Source organism: Crocuta crocuta, unplaced genomic scaffold (genome assembly GCF_008692635.1).
Source record: "Crocuta crocuta isolate KB4526 unplaced genomic scaffold, BGI_CrCroc_1.0 scaffold132, whole genome shotgun sequence".
Lineage (NCBI taxonomy): Eukaryota > Metazoa > Chordata > Mammalia > Carnivora > Hyaenidae > Crocuta > Crocuta crocuta.
The window spans coordinates 4,629,937-4,648,323 of NW_027528611.1; the positions used below are offsets into that span (position 1 = coordinate 4,629,937).

General features: G+C 53.4%; 1 protein-coding gene across 1 annotated transcript; it reads left to right on the plus strand.

Annotated features, from left to right (window-relative positions):
* The first annotated feature begins 6,593 nt into the window (after window positions 1-6,593).
* On the plus strand, window positions 6,594-12,253 carry MLN (motilin). Its single transcript, XM_077754825.1, has 4 exons — window positions 6,594-6,710; window positions 8,460-8,576; window positions 11,846-11,954; window positions 12,237-12,253. Exons 1-4 carry the CDS (start codon window positions 6,594-6,596, stop codon window positions 12,251-12,253), a joined length of 360 nt encoding a protein of 119 aa, XP_077610951.1.
* The last annotated feature ends 6,134 nt before the right edge of the window (window positions 12,254-18,387 follow it).

Below are 18,387 nucleotides of genomic sequence, written 5' to 3' on the forward strand. Positions count from 1 at the left end.
TTTTCGAAACCTTTCATTTTTCATTTTTATACCTTAAGCTTTGGCACTCCCAGCAATCCCGGGGCTATTTTGACTCATCTGAACTCTGTCTTCCCTGGCCACCGTCCTCTGCCTCTTTGAGGGAACCATCTGGAAAATACAGCAATGCATGAGCCTCCATGCCTCCCCCCCAAGGGCCCCCAGCCGCAGCTTTCCTTCTTTGCTGGCCTCTCCTCACCATCCACTTCCTCATCCCGTGTCCCCGGGGCCTTGATGACATATGTCCAGCCCCTCACCTGGCCTTTTCCAGCTTGTAGTTCTAAGCTCCCAACGTCTTCTCATATTAGGTCTCTGTCCTCCTGATGTTTGTTATATCTCCCAACTTAGTATCATCTGCAAATTTAATTAACATGCCGTTGCCTCCCTGTTCCAGGCCATTAATGAAGATGTTATGGCAGTACCCAGCAAATAATATTTTCAAGGTCAGGAGGAGAGGAGAGCTTAACGGCTAATACTTCTGCCCAACATGGGGGAAAGAGGCAATCAAGTGCCCACGTGTGGTTAGAGTCGTTTCCTCTGAGTGCTGTGGACTTCCTTTCCTGGACTTGGGGTTGGGTTTTTTGCCTCCCCCCTGTTTCAACCGCTGCACATCAGTGGCAATTCCCATTTGGAGAATGAAGGACATCAGATTACGCCTTCCTTTTATTTTTGTCCAGTTTCTAGCAGGAGAAATAGCCACTAATTGGGCATTTGTAGGGAGAGACGGTGTACATGGTAAAGACAAAGTAGTCATTGTTAGGCTTGTTACCCCTGCATCTCTCGCTTCTGAAGCACCATCCGTGACGGTGGAAAATACACATCAAGGGCCAAGGCACCCGACAGAGAGGAGAGAGAAGACATTTTCCCTGTGAGAGGCTTTCCCTAAGGGGCTGACCTTCAAGATCTGCAGCCAAGAGGGGTATGAAGGAGAGGCTCCTTCATCCTTTGCAGGTTGTAACCCCAGAGCAGAGCCCCCCATCAGTCGCGTTCTCCTCTGCATTACAAGGAGTAGCTCACTGTGAACCCTGATTTGCCTTTCTTCCAGAGCAAACTGCAGGTATCATACTGCAAGACTGCAAATTGCTTGGATCAGAAGTACTGAATCACGGGCAAGATCCGGGATAATGCAATTCACGCCCAGAATATTGATCCCAGATTATTTACTGTTTCCAGCACCTCCCTTCTCCCCATTTCTCATTGCCGACCTGTCTCCTGTTCTGAGATTCCTATCATTTCTCAGACAGAGTGTCTCTGGACCAGAGGCCGGACTGGCCCAGCAGAGGCAGGGCCCAGGTCTCAGAGCCCTGGTGTAGAGAAGTGATGGGAAGAGGCTTCGAATTTCCCCTTGTGTTTGGTGAACGGCCTGGCCCACCATTTGCAGCCCTCCCCAGGTACAGGTCTGGCCTCTCCAAAGCTAACAACACACAAGAGCAACCTGAACTTGTCCCGGTCGGTGAGCTCAGACTGTATCATGCTCACACACCTTGCGGGGGGCTGGCGTAGGAAAACGTGCCAGGTCTGTGGAATTTCTACAAGGCACTCACTGTTAAGAGCCTTCCCCAGCTATGGGCATCCTAAGTGCTCACTCATCAAACATCAAGTGGCAAAAAAGCACAGTGGACTCTGAAACCAGATTTTGAATCCTGGCCCTGCCATTTTAGTAGCTGTGACCTTGCACCCATTATTTCACCTCAGTTTTCCCATCTGTAAAGTGGAATAATATTCACACCAGCCTCACAGAGCATGTTGTGAGATTGCAAAAAGCTGATGTCTGGCTGTTGTTTTTTTTACATATCAAGCACCTTACACACTCCAGACACTGTCGAGGTCAGGGGTAAGCAAACTCTTTTTAGAAGGCCCACATAATAAATATTTTCAGCTTTGTGGGTCTTAATGTCTCTGTCCAGCTATTCGTCTCTGTTGTTGTAGCCCCAAAGCAGCCATAGACAATAAACAAATGAATGGCAGTGGCTGTATTCCAATAAAACCTTATTTAAGGGCATAGAAATTTGAATTTCACCTATCACTAAATATTATTCTTCCTTTGATTTTTAAGAATTATTTTAAAATGTAAAAACTACTTGTAGCTGATAAGCTATGTAAAAATTAGTGGCGGGTAGGATTTGGGTCATGGGCCATAGTTGGCCTGCCCCTGGTCTGTGCGTTAGAGATGCAGAAACTGATCTGTCCCCCCATACGAGTCCATAGTGGAGGCTGAGCCTCGCAGAGCCTGGGAGGGTGGTGAGCTCCTTCCTTGCCCTCGTGCTAACCTTGTCCCCACCAAGGTCTGTGACCTCATCCTAAAAGCCACTCCTGCAACTTGGGGCAGGGAGGGGAGTGGCATCTCAGTTCCAAGCCCTTGGCATTTCAAGCTCTAATTCCTCTGCGATAAATCTCGAAGACTGCAGACACCCAGTGCACACGTCTGACAACAGGCAGCAATCCAGTGAGCAGAGGTCTGACCCGGCATCGGAGCAGAATGCAGAGACCCTGCTGGCTCAACACCTGGCTGAGCAGGGGGTTTAGAGGTTATGTGGGGTTGGGTTTGAAGCGCCTGCAAACACTGGTTTCTTTCTGAGAGGAAAAGCCAGGGCAGACTGGAGGACTGACCGGGGAGAGGTTCCTGGACAAGAGGCAACAAGAAGCAACATCTGGATGTTTGGGGCAGCTTCTCTGGAAGGTGCTAATGACCAGTGAGGTTCTCCTGGGGAAATGGCCTTTGCTCGCCCAGACCCTCTGGACCTCACCTTCAGTCTGCCCCAGCCTCCTCCCAGCCTCTCCTCGCCCTGCCCAGATGACTGGGCCCAATCACTAAGCCCCTTCAAAGCACTCTGAGGGCCTCTGTTTCTCTCCCCATCAAATCCAAATCCTTCTGCTTGGTTCCTAAGAACTCCCACACTTGGTTCCTAAGGATCCCACAATGGCCCTCTCCCAACCCACAGGGGACTTCCTGTGACTCCGCCATCCTATGCCACCCTTTGCACCTGTGTATGCTCTGTGTCCCAGAGGCCCCCACATCCGGCCTCGACCCTTGTGTAGAGAGACTTTGGGGATGCCTGGCTGACTCAGTTGGTAGAGCATGCACCTCTTAATCTTGGGGTTGTGAGTTTGAGCTCCACATTGAGGGTAGAGCTTACTTAAAAAGAAAGAGTGGGGTCACAGAGGAGCTGTTTAATTGTGCCTTGGTTTCCTTATCTGTAAAATGGGACAAGTAAGAGCACCAACGTCATGGCATCACTGAGACTTGATTAGAACACGTATGTCAAGCATTCCCTGAGTGGTGCCAGAGGTGCCACCAGGTTCCAGAAACGGCACTGGCCAGCAGCAGCAGCAGCAGCAAACTCCAGATTACATTCATCTCTTCCCTGTTTAAATCCTTCAGTTTACCATTTGAATTACACAAGTACCATGAACTGTTCCCAGATAGCTGTCTCATCTCCCCATTTAAGCTACGTGCCTATACGACTTCTGTAGCACACGCCTTACACATTTCCCGGGCTCCCACGGAGCCTCTGTTGCTCCACAGCCCTGGGTCTAGACTGTCATTGTCTTTTCATTAGTCGCTTTAAAATGCCATACACTCCTGAGCCCTTTCTTCCTTTCGTGAGGGGCTTAGGGGAGGAAGGCTGAAGACAAGTTATCTTTCTAAGACAGCACTCTCTCTGACAGCCCTACAGAGAATCTGATCGCTAAAGAGCTGGCCTGAAGACACTCACAGCATCATATATTTAAGTTAACAGAAAAAGAAAGGGCTTTTGTTAAGACGACCCTCTGAGCGGCAGCTAAGTTCTAAGTGGATGGGAAAGTGCCATCTGGGTGGGAGCTGGCCTCCACCACATCCTTACTGTCGCCTTCCGGGAGAGCCCCAGAAGTCCACGACGACAACGTGTTGTTTCCATGAGCTTCGAGAATCCAGGCTCCCCACCCAAAGCCCCCAGGGTGTGGCCAAAGGTTAATGGGCTCCCAAGGGAGGGCTCAAGGGTGCTTCAGACCAGCCAGATAGCAGATATAAGGGCCAGTCAGATAAGCCAGATACCAACGGAGGAGCAGAGACGGAGGACACCAGTGCCACCCAGACTGCGCTGCTGTGAGTAGCCACAGAAGAAAGGGGGTGGGGGGCAGGGAGTTCAGCCTGAGCCCCAGGGCAGAACAGTGGTGTGAGAAGAGCCAGCCCAGTCCAGAGCTCTTCCCTACGTCCCTCTACCACCTTCAAATACTTAGCGAGGCTTCGGACTGATAGCCCAGAGCTAATTTCCGGAACAGCAGGTTGAAGCCCCACATAGAGCCAGCAAAGGCAGGACAGCCCGGAGGCACGGAAACTGGAGGGAGGAGCTGGTGGGTGCAAGTCCTGGCAAAAGAGAGGCTCTCTGGGCTGCGTGGTGCCGTGGTGCCCTTGACCGCACGCCAGGAGCCTAAGCCAGAGCTCAGCATGGACCCAGGACCCCACTTGACACGAAGGCTTTGCTCTGGAAAGTCCAGGAGGGGCTGGTCTCTAGGGAGAGTATAGGAAGGGGCAAAACTAACCAGGTCCGGCTGCCAAGAAGGGGAGGGAGGAGACGGGCACCCCCTCATCCAGAGCTAATCACTGCAAGGCTGGAGCCCCATCGCTGGAGATGGAAAAGGGAAGTCACTATCTCATCATACAGTAAAAAGCTCTCCCACTCCGAGCTCCCAGAAACACAAATGAATGTAGGTGACATGCCAACTGCCAGTTGGATCAAGAAAATGAGCAGCAATTGGATTTTGCCTTTTTTTATTTAAAGTTTTTATTGATTCTTATGGAGTGAATTAAATGCGAACACCGGAATGAAAAGGGCTCTATAGCATCTCTGTGAAGGAAATGGGACACCATAAATGTGACATATCCGTCCCCGCTGGGAGGGAGATCGGGGCTCCACAGACGCCAAAGGGGAAGCATAGGAACAGGGAGGGGGATAGTGCCTGGGAGCTCACCACCCCCGCCCATCCTCTCTGCCGGGATTTCGGCTTCCCAAGAGGCGCCTTCGGGGGGTGAGCGGTCTTCTGACCCCACTAGGAATCTGTATGCAGCTGACATGGGAGGCTTTGGCTGCCTGAGCTCTCTCATCCTTTATCATGGAGTGTTCACCAGATGGAGAGAGAAAATAGGACAGGGACAGAAGGATCGAAATAAGGCAGAGGGAGTGTCCTGCTTCAGAGAGGTGGCTGCAGATGACTGAGGANACCTGTAGAGAAGCTTAGAGAACAGTCCAGGGTTCTGCCCCGGGCCAACTCCCCCAAAGCTCTTGATCTGCAACCCTGTGATCACCCCCACTCCGGCTGCAGCAGGGGCTGCCCCTGGGGTCCCCACCTCGCTCTGGGGCCTGGCCCCTCTCTAGGTCTTGGCCTCTCTAAGTCTTCTCCCGCCCCCAGACTGCACCTGCTCCCAGGTGAGTGCGAGGATCATGTAGGACAGGGCTTGGGAGGGGACACTGAGCACCAGGGTAATTACGAAATCAACTAAGGGTGGCACCAAGCAGGCAGAGCCCTCCCCCAGCCCCTGCTACGGGACCATCCTGACAGGGCCCCAAGTCTGCCAAACTGACTGCACTTCTTTTTCTTCTTTTTCTTTTTTTTCTTTTGAGAGAGAGAGCTTGTGAGCAGGGGAGGGGCAGAGAGAGAAGCTCAAGCAGGCTCCATGCTCAGTGCAGAACCCAATGCAGGGCTTGAACCCACGATCCTGAGATCACAACTTGAGCTGAAATCAAGAGTGGGATGCTCAACCGATTGAGCCACCCAGGCACCCCCTGATCCCATTTCTCAAGCCTTTGCACTCTTGAGGTCACCATACCTGCCTGGTCCCTGACAACTGTGGCTTGCCCAGCTTCCTGCCCACCATTCCAAACACACTCACATCCTGGGACACGGGAGGCCCCAGGCAGGCACAGAGACATGCAGGCACCCCCAGCAGTCATGGCATTCCAAGGTGGGGGGCAGGGAGGTGCAGGGCAGAGGTGAACTCCTTATTGTTTCTAGATGGCTGGAGCTCAAGAGAGTCTTGAGCTCCACAGGGGTGGAGACCCCACTCCCAGCTCTGGGATGCTGTTCCCTGTCGAAAATTTCCATCTGGCTCTGCCTTCACCTCGGCAAAGGGTTCCAGCCTCTTCTTCTTGAGACCCAAGGTCTTTGCCTGGCGCTCCCGGGGAGAGCCAGGGTCATCTGAGCCTGGGTCCATCCCTTTCATCATCCTAATCAGCTCAGGGAGCAGTGAGGGCTCCCTGCATCTTGGGGCTCAATTCTGTTGATAATCCCAAGTTTTTCTTCTGAGACATAGGGTCCCTACCCCCTTCATGAGCCAAGCTGGCTTTGGAAGACCTCACTGGTAACAACGAGGGTGGGTGGTGTGTGGAGTGGCTCTCCCCCAGTGTGTGACAGAGGCCGGGCAGCCGCTCCTGGCTCTGGGGCAGAGGAGGGGCTCTGAGCTCCTCTCGTAAAGAAAGCCCTGTACCCAGCCCACATCAGGAGAGGCTGAGCGGCTTGCTCAAGGTCACAGCTATAGGCAGGGTGTGCGCCCTAAACCTGATGACAGGAGCTTCTTGTCGTTGTCCAGCTACAGGATGGTGTCCCGCAAGGTGGTGGCTGCCCTGCTGCTGGTGCACGTGGCCACCATGCTGGCCTCCCAGACAGAAGCCTTCGTTCCCATCTTCACCCACAGCGAGCTCCAGAGGTTTCGGGTAGGAAACCCCCGGGGGCTGCCTGCCTCCCCAGTGTGGCCCAAGTGACTCACAGCCCTGCTCACCGCGGAGGTGGCGTGAGTCTCTCTAAGGCACAAGTGTCCCTTTGGAAAACTCATGTTTAATCAGCTATCCCCGTGACATTGAGGGGAGCATGAAGGACCCAGACCCAAGCTAACCCCAAACTCCAGCGGCTTCCCTGCCACCTTCATTCCCCACTGGCACCAATCAAAGGTGACAGTGGCTCCCACAGGGGACATCTTTTCCCACCCCTGCCGATCCTTCAGAGGAAGTTTTCAATTAGCAAGCCGATACATATTTGCTGAGCATCTCTGTAGCACAAAGGGCCACCCCTGGTGAGAGGCCAAGCAGGCTTAGGAGCCAAAATACAAACATATGAAAAAGTCACTAACCATAGAAAACAAAAGGGACATGGCACAAGGCAGGACAGAATTAATTGCCCAGTAAGTAATGCTGATGGTTAAGTGCTAAGTTCAGAGGCGGGAGAAGCCTCCCTGGGCTGGCGGATGGCGGAACGGAAAAGGTGAGAACTGAGCAGGGGTGTTCAGGGAGAAGAAGGGGGGGTTGGTCCTCCATGGAGTGCTGGCCAGAGCCTCCTCTTTAAAACCCAGAAGGAAACAAGACAGGCTTAATAGAACTCAGGTGGTGGGGCCTCTGGAAAACTGGATTGCCAGACCCAGGTCAACGTGTTCTGAGTATCTTGTGCAGACATTTGCTTCTCTTTGACCTGAGTTGCTAAACGGGACTTCCCCACCTGTCTGAGACTGGGGCTCCAATAGGGACAAGTACGAGAATCCGTGCTCTGGGAGGCCGTGTGGCCCCTGGACCTACATACTCTATCCAGGGCAAGCTTCCACATTCCCAGTGGCCGGTGTCCTTGTCCTGAGGCAAGGCCGGCCTCAGCTCCCCTTCCTCAGGGCTAGACATGGAAATACGGAGGAGAAACAGCAGGTGCCCTAAACATACAATCTCTGCCACTGGCTTCCTCTCCGGAAGGGACAATTGTTCTAGAATCACCGTGTCTCAGGCAAAGGCCCAGAGCTGAATCCCAAGGGTGTCATTAGAGAAGCCAAAGGCATGAGGCGTGTCTGATCTAGGTGTCCCGGGACCCCGCAGGCAGGACGCCACGTCAGGTTTGGGCCTGGGCGGTAACAGTCAACCTCGGTAGAACGTAAACTAGCAAAATGGTAACCAAAGGACGCTTTGCGTTTCTCCGCTCTGTGGCTCTGCTCCTCAGGATTGCCGGGCACCGGGATGTCTGTGAAGACACTGCAAGCTCCTTCCTCCATAATTCATCTCCCTGCCTCGCCTCTTATAAATCACCTCCCAGGGACTCCAGTTTCTGGGCCGCCCCATGGTGCCCTCCGAGGCGAGGCTGTCTTGCCACCTTTTTTATGGGCTCTCAGCGAAGAAAAACACATTTCCACACTTAATATGCATGAAGGGCAGCCATTATTTTCAGCATTTTAACTTAATTAACAGTAACAATCTGGGTGCGATGCTCGAACTACAAGGGAATGGATTCTTCTTCAAGTTGACCTGTTGGTGGGCAGTCTCAGGGCCATTTGTAAGCCGTTGGGTTTCTGGAATTCTTTGTGTTGAGCACTGGGAGAATTCTTCTGGCCTGTGGAAAGCTCAAGCCACTTAGCACCTCAGGCAGAGCCAGGCGAGGGCCATCTGGGCGATGAGAGATGGAAGGCTTTGTGCAATTTTGTGCTCTGCCCTTAGGAAAAGGAGCGGAACAAAGGGCAAAAGAAATCCCTGATTGTACAGCAGAGGTCCGAGGAAGAGGGTCCTCTGGACCCTACGGAGCCCACAGAGGAAGAAGAAAACCAAGTTCTCAAGGTGAGCAGACGGGGGGACAGTGCAGAGAAATCCAGTGTGGGGAAGGGTGCCCTTGGCCAGCTACGGATTGTTCTAGAACACGGCAGCAAACCAGACATTCAGGCAACAAGCTCCATCCTAGGAGAGACACAGCCACCAACAATGAGACAGTAAACCATTTCCAGCACCAAATAAGGAGACATGATAGAGGGTGAGGGGGTGGGGGCTGGGAGCACTGCTTTGGCTGGGAGGCCTCTGAGAGGAGGCCTCAAATTTCTTTGCTTTGAAACCAGAATGATGAGAAGGAGCCTCTCATGCAAAGAGCTAGAGCAAGAACATCCCAGAAGGAAAATGAGGGCAAAGGCCCTGCTTGGGAAGCACGTGGTAGGTGTGGGGCCCTCAAGGGCAGGGCACACTTGGGAGAGAACAAGAGATTGGCAGGCCCTAGTGGCCCAGGCACCATGTCATTGGGGTCACTGGGGGGTTCACAGCAGGAAAGTCCTCTCATCCAACTTAGAAAGATCTGGGGCAGCACGAGTGGAGGCAGACCAGTCAGAGGGCAGCCGCGGCCACTAGGAGACAGAAGACCAGGGTGCCCTAGGAGACGACCACAGCGTCAAGACCCCGGGTCCGGGGCCTGCAGCGCTGACTCAGGATGAGTGAGCACAAGTTAAAGAGCCGCAATGGACAAACTCGTGGCTCTTTAACTTCACAGACTCGCTTATTCAAGTGAGGAGAACACATGGAGCCCGCAGTGTGAAGCACGGCTCGGTTCTGGGCCAGCCCTGGCGTTAGGGCGGTGAACAAAACAGATACATCCTCTGAGCTCGTGAGGCTCACACCGCAGTGGGAGACTGGAACTGAGATGCCAGAAGGATAGGCAGCAGACTACAGACAGAGTAAATAAGCCAACGTCGTTATGTGGCCGGTCCTAACAGGTGCTGCAGGGGAAATTAAGGCAGGGAATGGAGCCGGATGGGATGCAACTGCTCAGAGCAGGCTTCCCGAGTAGATGGTATCAGTGCCTGGAGACAGTGAGGCAGAGGACCATAAGGCTGCCTGGGGGAAGAGCATTCCAGGTGGCAGGAACAGTCAATGCAAAGGCCCCGGGGCAGGAGGAGGCCTGGTGCATTCTTGGAACAATGCAGAAGAACAGTGCAGAGGCTGGAGTGGCTGGAGCAGAGGGAGTCGGGGAGGAAGTGGGAGGGGAGACCAGATAGTGGACTTTGTAGGCTATTGTTTGGATTTTGCTTTCCCTCTGCTGAGGTGGGAGCCGCTGGGGGCTTTGGAGCAGAGGAGGGACATGATCAGATTCACATTTTAGAAGAGTCTCTCCTGCTTCCGTGTTGAGAACAGCCCAAAGGGGCAAGGGCAGGATTTGGGAGACCACCGAGGAGTTTACCAGAGCACCCGAGAGCCCAGGGTGGTCATGGTAGAGGCAGAGCAAAGTGGTCAGGTTCTGGAAATAATTTAGCATTAGAAGCTCTGAGGATTTGCTGAAAGAATGAATGCAGGGTATGAAGAAAGGGAAAAGTAAAAACGGACTTCAAGGTTTGGGGCCAGAAGACCAGGAAGGATGGAGACAGCGAAGCCCATGGTCGGCTGCGGGATGACAGGCAGAAGGCCAGGAGGTCAGACAGGACCTGTGAACTGTAAGATGCCTGGTGGACATCCAGGTGGAGGCATCGCACAGGCAGGTAGATACAGCTGTCTGGACTTCAGGAGTTCTCAGGGCTGGGGACATCAGTGTGGGAGGCATCAGCAATTAGCTGGAGTTTCAGGCCAGGACAGTGGGATCCTTAAGTGGGTAGGTATGGATGGAGAAGGAAGGAGTCCCAGGACTGAGGTGGGGGGGACCCTTCCTGGAAAAGGGCCTGGGAGGGGAAGAGACTGATAACATAGAGAGAATGAGGGCCTTGCCAAGGTCACACAGCAGTCAGGGCAAAACTGAGCTGGACTTCATGCCTCAGCCTTCTCAGGACACCAGCCAGTGATCTTTCGATGTTGCCACTGTGCACTGTCCATAAACAGGGAGATCAGTCATGGCCTCCTTGGGGCTGTCACTACACTGGGTGGCACAGTTAGGGGAGCGTGCCTTTCCTTCTCACACGCTCCTTGGGCTCCCCAGGAGGAACTGGGGGTGAGTGGTTCAGAACTCTCTGGAAACGCACCTGAGGCAGTGTAAAGCACATGTCATATCCTGTGGAACACCTCTCGGAGGCTGAGGGTGAGGTACCATCGTCCCCTTTCCATCTCCCTAGAACACCATATACAGGCCAGCAGGTCCTTTCCGGATCATTCCGCCCAGCCTCCTCATGTAAGGGGAGGACACTGATGCCTAGAGAAAGGCATAACCATGGCAAGGGAAGGACAGGGGCAGGGCTGGAGGCCAGAGCCCACGGAGACCCTCTGCTTGCCCTTCAGGCATCCCAGGCCCATTTCCCACCGCCGCTGGGGGGTGCAGGGGGGCCTGGGACTCCTCTGTCGCAGCTCTCCAGACAGGCAGGCAATGCCCTAGTCTGCCGGCTGGTTTGCAGACCAAGACCACTGAAGCAAGAAGCTCTGGAGGTGACAGCAAGCTCAGTCAGCTCCCCCCGCTCTGCCACGACCACCTCTTTCGATGATGAGCCTCCAGACAGCAACTCTGGAGTCTCGCCCGTGGCCCCGCAGTGCTCGAGAAAGAGTTGCCTGGTGGTCATGGGCACAGACCCTGGAGTCAGGCTGGCTGGGTTCAACACCTTCTCCCTCGGCTACTCAGTCCCTGCGTGGCTTTGAGCAAGTTATCCTACCGCTTTGTCTTCCATTTCTTCCTCTGCAGAATGGGGACACTGATGGTCTCTACGTCACAGGGTTATTGAGAGGCTGAATAGACACGAAGCATTTAGAACAGCGCCTGTGCTCTAAGGCTCCACGGTGCTAGTTATCATTACTCAGGAGAAGGGGGAGGGAGAGTGTCTTCCCACATGAAAAGCGCGGGGTGGGGTGGAGGTGATGGGTTCCTGCAGACTCTCCCCTCCTGTCCCAGCTTCCCCACAGGGGGAGGTATATTGATTGCCCCCCCCAGCAAGTCTGGGGGACTCCCAGGCCCTGGGCCCCTGGTTCGAGTTGGGGGGAGGTGACAAGAAGTCCCTGCCTGGCCCTGGAAGGCCATGGCTCCCAGAGGATTGGGCAGAACGGGGCCGCAGGGTGGTGTGGCTCCTGGCAGTTCCCCCTGCCACCTGTAAGGCGCCCAGGGGTTAATGGCGCTCTCCGTGTCTCTTCCTTCTTGTTAACTCTGCCTTATTTCACAGCTGACTGCTCCTGTGGAAATTGGAATGAGGATGAGCTCCAGGCAGCTGGAAAAGTACCGGGCCGCCCTGGAAGGGCTGCTGAGTGAGGTGCTTCTGTCTGCCCAGAACGGTATGGGAGGCCGGGCGCCTCTGCGGCTAGGGTGTTAATATCCCCGGAGTGCATCTGAGCAGGGCTTGGGGACGGTGATTTGTTTTTTCTGCTTTGCACTTGAGAACATGAAGCTGTCTTCTCGGGGAAAGGGTGCCCTCCCACCTCCCCCCTGTCTCTGGGGGGAGCCTAATCCCAGAGCAGGGCAGGCTCAGATGGCTTCTGGCAACCAAGCAGGCCCAGTTCCCCAGCCAGGGGGGTCTCAAGGCCCGCCCCCGGGGCTCAGGCCCCTTCCCCAAACAGCCTCCTGGCAGAGCTGACCACCACAACCCACCCAACCCTCCCCCTGCCCCAGACCACCCAGGCTGGGCAGTGCCCCTGAAGGAAATCCTGGAACGGTCTGGCCACAAAAGCCTGCATTTTCTTGATCTGTTCTACAAATCGAAGTCCTGAGCTCCACGTGGCCTTGTCCGGTTCAAGGTCTGCCTGAGTCACTTGTGCAAAGCTAGGACTTGTCTGACAAACAGCCACTAATTACTTCTCACAGTCCCCAGGAGGAGAGGAGAGAGGCGGGGAGTTGGTGTTCAGAGGTGGAAGAACGGGAAGGTTAAATGACTTGCCCCAGGCTACAGAGAAAGCTAGAGGCAGAGAGCTTCCAGAAGCCTGGCCCAACCTCCCCCTGGGGGCGCCCCCTCCCCCCTCAGTCTGCAGGCAGGTATAGAAGTCCTGTTGACAGTTACTGAGCTGCAGACCTCCTCTGCTTTTCCCCAGACAAATGACAGCCCACTCTGGGGAGAAGGTGAATGAAACTGGGAGACCCTCCTACCCGAGGGAGACCCCGGAACCTGCATGCCCAGCAGCCTGGCTCCGAAGGAAAATAACTCTCTCCCAAGCAAGCCCCCTCTGGCAAATAAAGTAGCAAATAAACAGAAACGACTCTCTTTTATTTAATATTTTAATTTTTAAAGGCCAAACCTGGGTCATTCCATAAATGAGGAAGAAATAAAGCTCGGAGGGAGTCAGCCGTAAACGGTACATGCAGGAGCAAAACACGTGCCTTTGCTAAAATCTACGTTCAAATATTAAGTGAGACCCACGGAATTGCAAGATGGGTGCCGGTGAGCAAATTGAGGCCCAGAGAGATGGCAGTTTCTGCCCCCACACCAGTCAGTGGCAGAGCAAGGACTGGAATTCAGGTCTCCTGAATCCTGGTCCACTTTCTGTTTATTGGCAAGCTCTATAACGGCTGGAGAGCCACAGACTTCTGTACTCAACCCCTTGCTGAGTAACTTCCAGCTAGCCCCTTAACCTCAATGAGCCTTTGCAAAAGCAAGGGGGTAATACGTGCCTTGAGATCAGGGTACAGGCACCAGCAAATTGCTATTATTATTATCACCTTGTGACTACATGCTCCAGCATCTGCAGCAAAATTCCACAGTCAACCCACTTATTTCTGCCTCCTAAACAAAACTGGACGGGAAAATTTCATTCTAATTTAATTTTCCATTAATGGATGTTCATTTATTTATAAACTGGGGCCTTATAGGAACCACAGCTCCCTCTATCCATAGGTTATCAGCAATTAGACATGATGCCCGCTCCATATTTCCACCCACCCCAACCATTGCGAGAGCTTAGTCACAGATATTAGTTACCGGAATAAGATGACCCCAACCTATAAAAGGGACGGTCCTTTGGGGTGCTCTGAATGCCCCTGAGGAACACCCAAGCTTCACAAGGGACCCACACCCTCCATGCTGCACATGCACACAATTTCCTGTGCACGTACTGATCATCCCAAGGGCAGCTGCAGGCTCCCGGGAAATGCTGCCAAAACACCCTCCCAAAAATGGGGAGAGGGCTACACAGGGCGGGGAGAAAAGGGAGGGAGAAACAGAAATCTACAAAGCATGCTGTTGGGAGACACCGGATCCAAGAGTCCCCCTAGCCTTTAGGGTTCTACCATGCCATTCATGCCATTGTCTGGAACACACTCCAAAAAGCAGAAAAACAAAATGCTCACTGTCTCTTTCTATGGGGAAAACACGGCTTTTGTGTTTTTTCCTCTCTCTGCTCGGATCTGTTCCTGCAATGAGACCCCCTTCCCCCATCACCAGCAGGGGGCGCTCACCTCTTCCCTCCCCCAGCCTCACCCCATCCCCCCACCCCAGGCCCAACTCCCCGCTGGGGAGTTTTCCTTAAGATCCTGGGGCTGAGTAGCAGTGTTGAAATGGGTGCCAAGGAGGGAAATGAGACCCCTAGGAGATCATGCCCCCGCCGGCAGTCTGCATTTGTTAAAGTGGGAATGGGTTCAGCACCTAGGTGGCATGAGTGTGCCGTTCGTTCTGCGGAGTAGCCCCGTTCAAAGCTCGGCGCTGCTGCAGCCGGGTTGTCCCTGACCCTCACCCAGTGGCCTCTGATGTGCTTCTCAGTAATGAGCCGCAACAGGGACCCAGCCACCACCTGCATCTGTATGCACGGTGCCCCAGCCGTCTGGTTAGATGTGTCGGCTCCTTTCTTCTCTCCTTTTCTTCCTCCTGCCGCCGTTCAATTTCTCACAATTGGCTCAAATAATTCTTTTTCTCCAATGAGTTCCTCCAGTTTCCAGGACAGCGGACTCGATTGCTTACAGGACATCCACAGCCCTGGAAGAAATTAAAACTGGGGGGAGGTTGGGGAGGGTACTGTGAGCGGAGCCAAGACAAAATGACCATATTTTCACAAAACAGAAGCAAAGAGAGACACGCTCTTGGTTACAAAACAGAAGTAAAGACATACACTCTTGGTTAAAGCTACCCACTGCCAGGACCAGGACCCAGCCAGGACCAGAGGCGGGGAGAGTGCCCAGAGCAACCAGACAGATGAGGACACCTTTCTTCCTCACATCTTACTGAGGTTTATCCAGCAACATCTGCAAGAATCTCTCCAGAAAACTCGGCAGTTATAGAGAGTTACCCCTCTTCGTTTGGAATGTACTTTACACTTAACAGGACCACGAGTGATTACAAGGCGACCTGAGCCCAGCTTCACAAGATGGAGATGATGAGGTATTTTCTCGGCAACCACATCGGTATGATTTTGTAATTACTGAGCTACGTGGATTTGCCATGAAATTGAATAGTTAAAAGCAAAGAGTAATTGCCTGATATCTGTACTCTGTAATTTAGTGTAATCTAATCATGGACAAAGCCCAAAAGAAAATGTTCTGAAAGCATTACATTTTTCTTCATACACAATTCGTTATTGACATTGGCGAATGTATTCCATGCCTCTAACGGAACTCTTACCCACACATATCAAAGTGCGGCCAGAAGAATGAGAGTTTTGTTGTATTTTCAGCCGATTATGAAAAGCAGCCAACAAAATTGCCCGATATACCCGCTCTGGCATTTCTCTGTGAGTCCCTTTGCCCCTTCATTGGCCTGGAGAGATGAAGGTGCTCTCCTCCTTCCCAGGGCACTGAGGTGAGGCGGCCAGAAGTTGAGCAGTGCTGGGACCATTCCAGTCAAAACCTGAGCCGAGATGCCACCCACACTGTCACCATTTTTCAGCCACACTCTCCCTGTGCCCCACCAGTCCACGGTGTGACCCTAACATGGTCACTGTGAGCCGCACAAGGCTGGCAAGGAGGTGGATCAAGGAGGAGCTCATGGTCCCCGCGCATCTTTAAGGACCTGATAAATGTGTGCAGGGCTTTCGCAGGAGGAGAAGGAAAATGGAAGCCACTAAAAGATTTATGACTGTTGTTATTATAAGGCTCTGCTGAGACCGAGAGAGGTCAGCAGGACGGCAGGCAGCGTGGCAGCCCTCTGGGAATCCAGAACGTCCTCCTGGAGGCCCCTCACCTCTGCTAAATGCGTGGATGTGGTTACTAAGTAGATCTGGACATTGGAGCTTGTTTTTCCTCTTCTGCCTTTAATAAATCAGGAAGACCGCCTGCAGCCTGAGCTGCTCACCTTAAAAAAAAAAAAACAACCCACAAGAAAGTGATGAGAAAAGGGGCCCACAGGGCAGCCATTGACTTTGCAGTATTGCCCTTTTCTTTCAAATATGCATTCCCATACGTGACCCGGAAGGCATACTCTGAGAACGCCCCAAAGAGCCTGACTGGCAGCTCCTGACATGAGGCAGCAGGCCGAGCCCCCGCTGGGGCAGACCCCGGGGTCTGTGAAGAAGGCGTGGGGTGGTCACATGGAGGAAAATGAGCTGCAGCAAGAGGGTAAAGGGGTCTTGGGGGCGGGGAACATTGACGGAGGGCCTCAGAGGGGCTATCAGTCCACATAAGGGGCAGGAGGGGAAGGGGGAGCTCAGGAGGCAAAGGGAGAGGCCCCAAACCTGAGAGGGACGAAAGACTTGTGAGGGGTTTCTGACTGACTTTGCCCAATCAGATGGAGAGGTTCCTTCCACGCATGGGCGTGGGGGGCCGGGGGAGGGCACTGATTGGCAAGCACCCTGCGAGTGGTAGCGCACTACGCCAAAGGCCTGTTGGACCCAGCGAGACGAATCCAGAAACTGCTAGAAGCCCTGTGGGGGCAGAGGGTAGATCACATGGGGGCAGAAAACGGTGGCCGCCAACATGATGGGTTCCAGGCTAGAGGCAAGATAACAGACTTGGCGGGTGGGGGTCATTTGGCCTCAGGTATGTGGGGCGGCGGCAGCAGCGTCCCCAAACACAGGGCAGGCTGACAAAGCCCACGCTGGGGACCACTGCTGGGGGCGGCTCCAGTTCAGTACATATTTTTAAATCGCCCTGGGATCCATTGGGATGAAGCAGACCATAACTCTGTGAAATGCTGGAACGTTCGCTTGGTTTAAGCATCAGCTTCAAGCCCTCTTAGATAACACAGGGCCAGTATTGATGCCGAAAGGCTCATTCCTTATATATGGAACTGCACAGCTGCAAGGAGTTGCACAAATGTTACCAACTCATTTGTCATGCAAACAGTGCTTCAGAAAGAAATAAAATACTATTATGTGGTATATGTGTTAGGCAATCACTATATCAAATTCATGGCATTCCGTGCAAACACAGGCAGAGAAAAGGAAAACAACACTTGGTGAGAAAAATTGCACCACATGGGAACAGCTAAGTTGGGGGGATATGGGGAGGCTAACAATGGAAGCCTGACCGAGCCGAGGCTGTAATTTTCCCAGCAATTGCGGCCAGTGTAGGAATACCCCTGTGGGACAGCAAGTGGCAGGAATGCAAACCACTGGCAGAGGGGCCTTGCCTTGCACATGACCCAGGGAAGGAATAGGAGGAGACCTGGAGATGGGGGTGTTGGGGGATGGGTGACGGGCAGGGAAGGGAAGAACTGCATTAGAGGAGTAGTAGTGGAATGGAACCTAAGAGGCCAGGGTCGGCCATAAATGTTTGGGACAGGTTGCTGAAGAGGGATGTGGACGGTTTACAAAGAGGGGAGGGGGCGGAAGGGCAACTATGAGCCACGCGTTGTTTCCATTTTCCACCACTCCCCATGCTTCCCTTAGGGGCTTCTCAGCTAAGAGCCTTCCTATAATCAAAGAGGGTGCCCTGTGGGAGGTTCCTGATGCCACTGCAGAGATAGCGGTTAAATATAAACACTTAGGAGGGTGTACCAGGCACTGCTTTAAGTACCGTATACAAATGACCTGTCCTAATCCTCATAGCAACCCCATCAACTTTACTGGCCAGCAGGCTAGAGATGTTCATCGGATATGATCACACAGCTAATAGTGGTGCAGTTGGGATTTGAGAGTCCTCAATCTAAATCTGCAAGTGACACAGGACTGTATCTCGGGGGTCTTCCCCTACCCATCTCATAAAAAAAAAAAAAAGAAAAAAAAAATCCCACTATCCAGACTTAGGGCCTCCTCCCAGAAGCCTGAACTGCCCACTCAAGCCCAAGGCATTTGGCTCTTCTGCACCCTCAGTGCCTGCGGTGTCCCGCCTGGGGCAGGACCCGCACAGTCTCGGAGCCCCACTTCAGGGCTAACTCCTAGGAAAACACAGAAGCCTGCAGCCCTTGACCTGAGGTCGGACCAGGTCTCGGAGCGTGGCTGGAGTATAGTCCTCGACCCAAAGCCCTTCCCTGAGTGCAGAAGGGATCACACAGGGTCCCCAAGCACAGAGCAGAGAAGGGTCCCATCTCCCTCCCCTCCGCAGTGGCTGTCTTTCACCATCAAGCAATTCATCCACTAAATCAACAATTCACTGAGTGCCTACCACGCGCCAGGGACCGCGCAAGGGGCGGAGAATTCAGAAAGAAAACACCGATTGGTCTCACGGACGACGAGGAGGACTGAGTAAGGACAAGGGGGAGAAAGTGAGGGGGAAGGAAAAATACCCTTGGACCTCCCCAACATGGCGGCCTTAATGGACGAGTCTGACCCCCTCATCATGGCCGGCAATCGGGCAGGCGCCGACCTTCTCAACATGGCGGCAAAGGCCGACCTTCCCATCATGGCGCGGGGC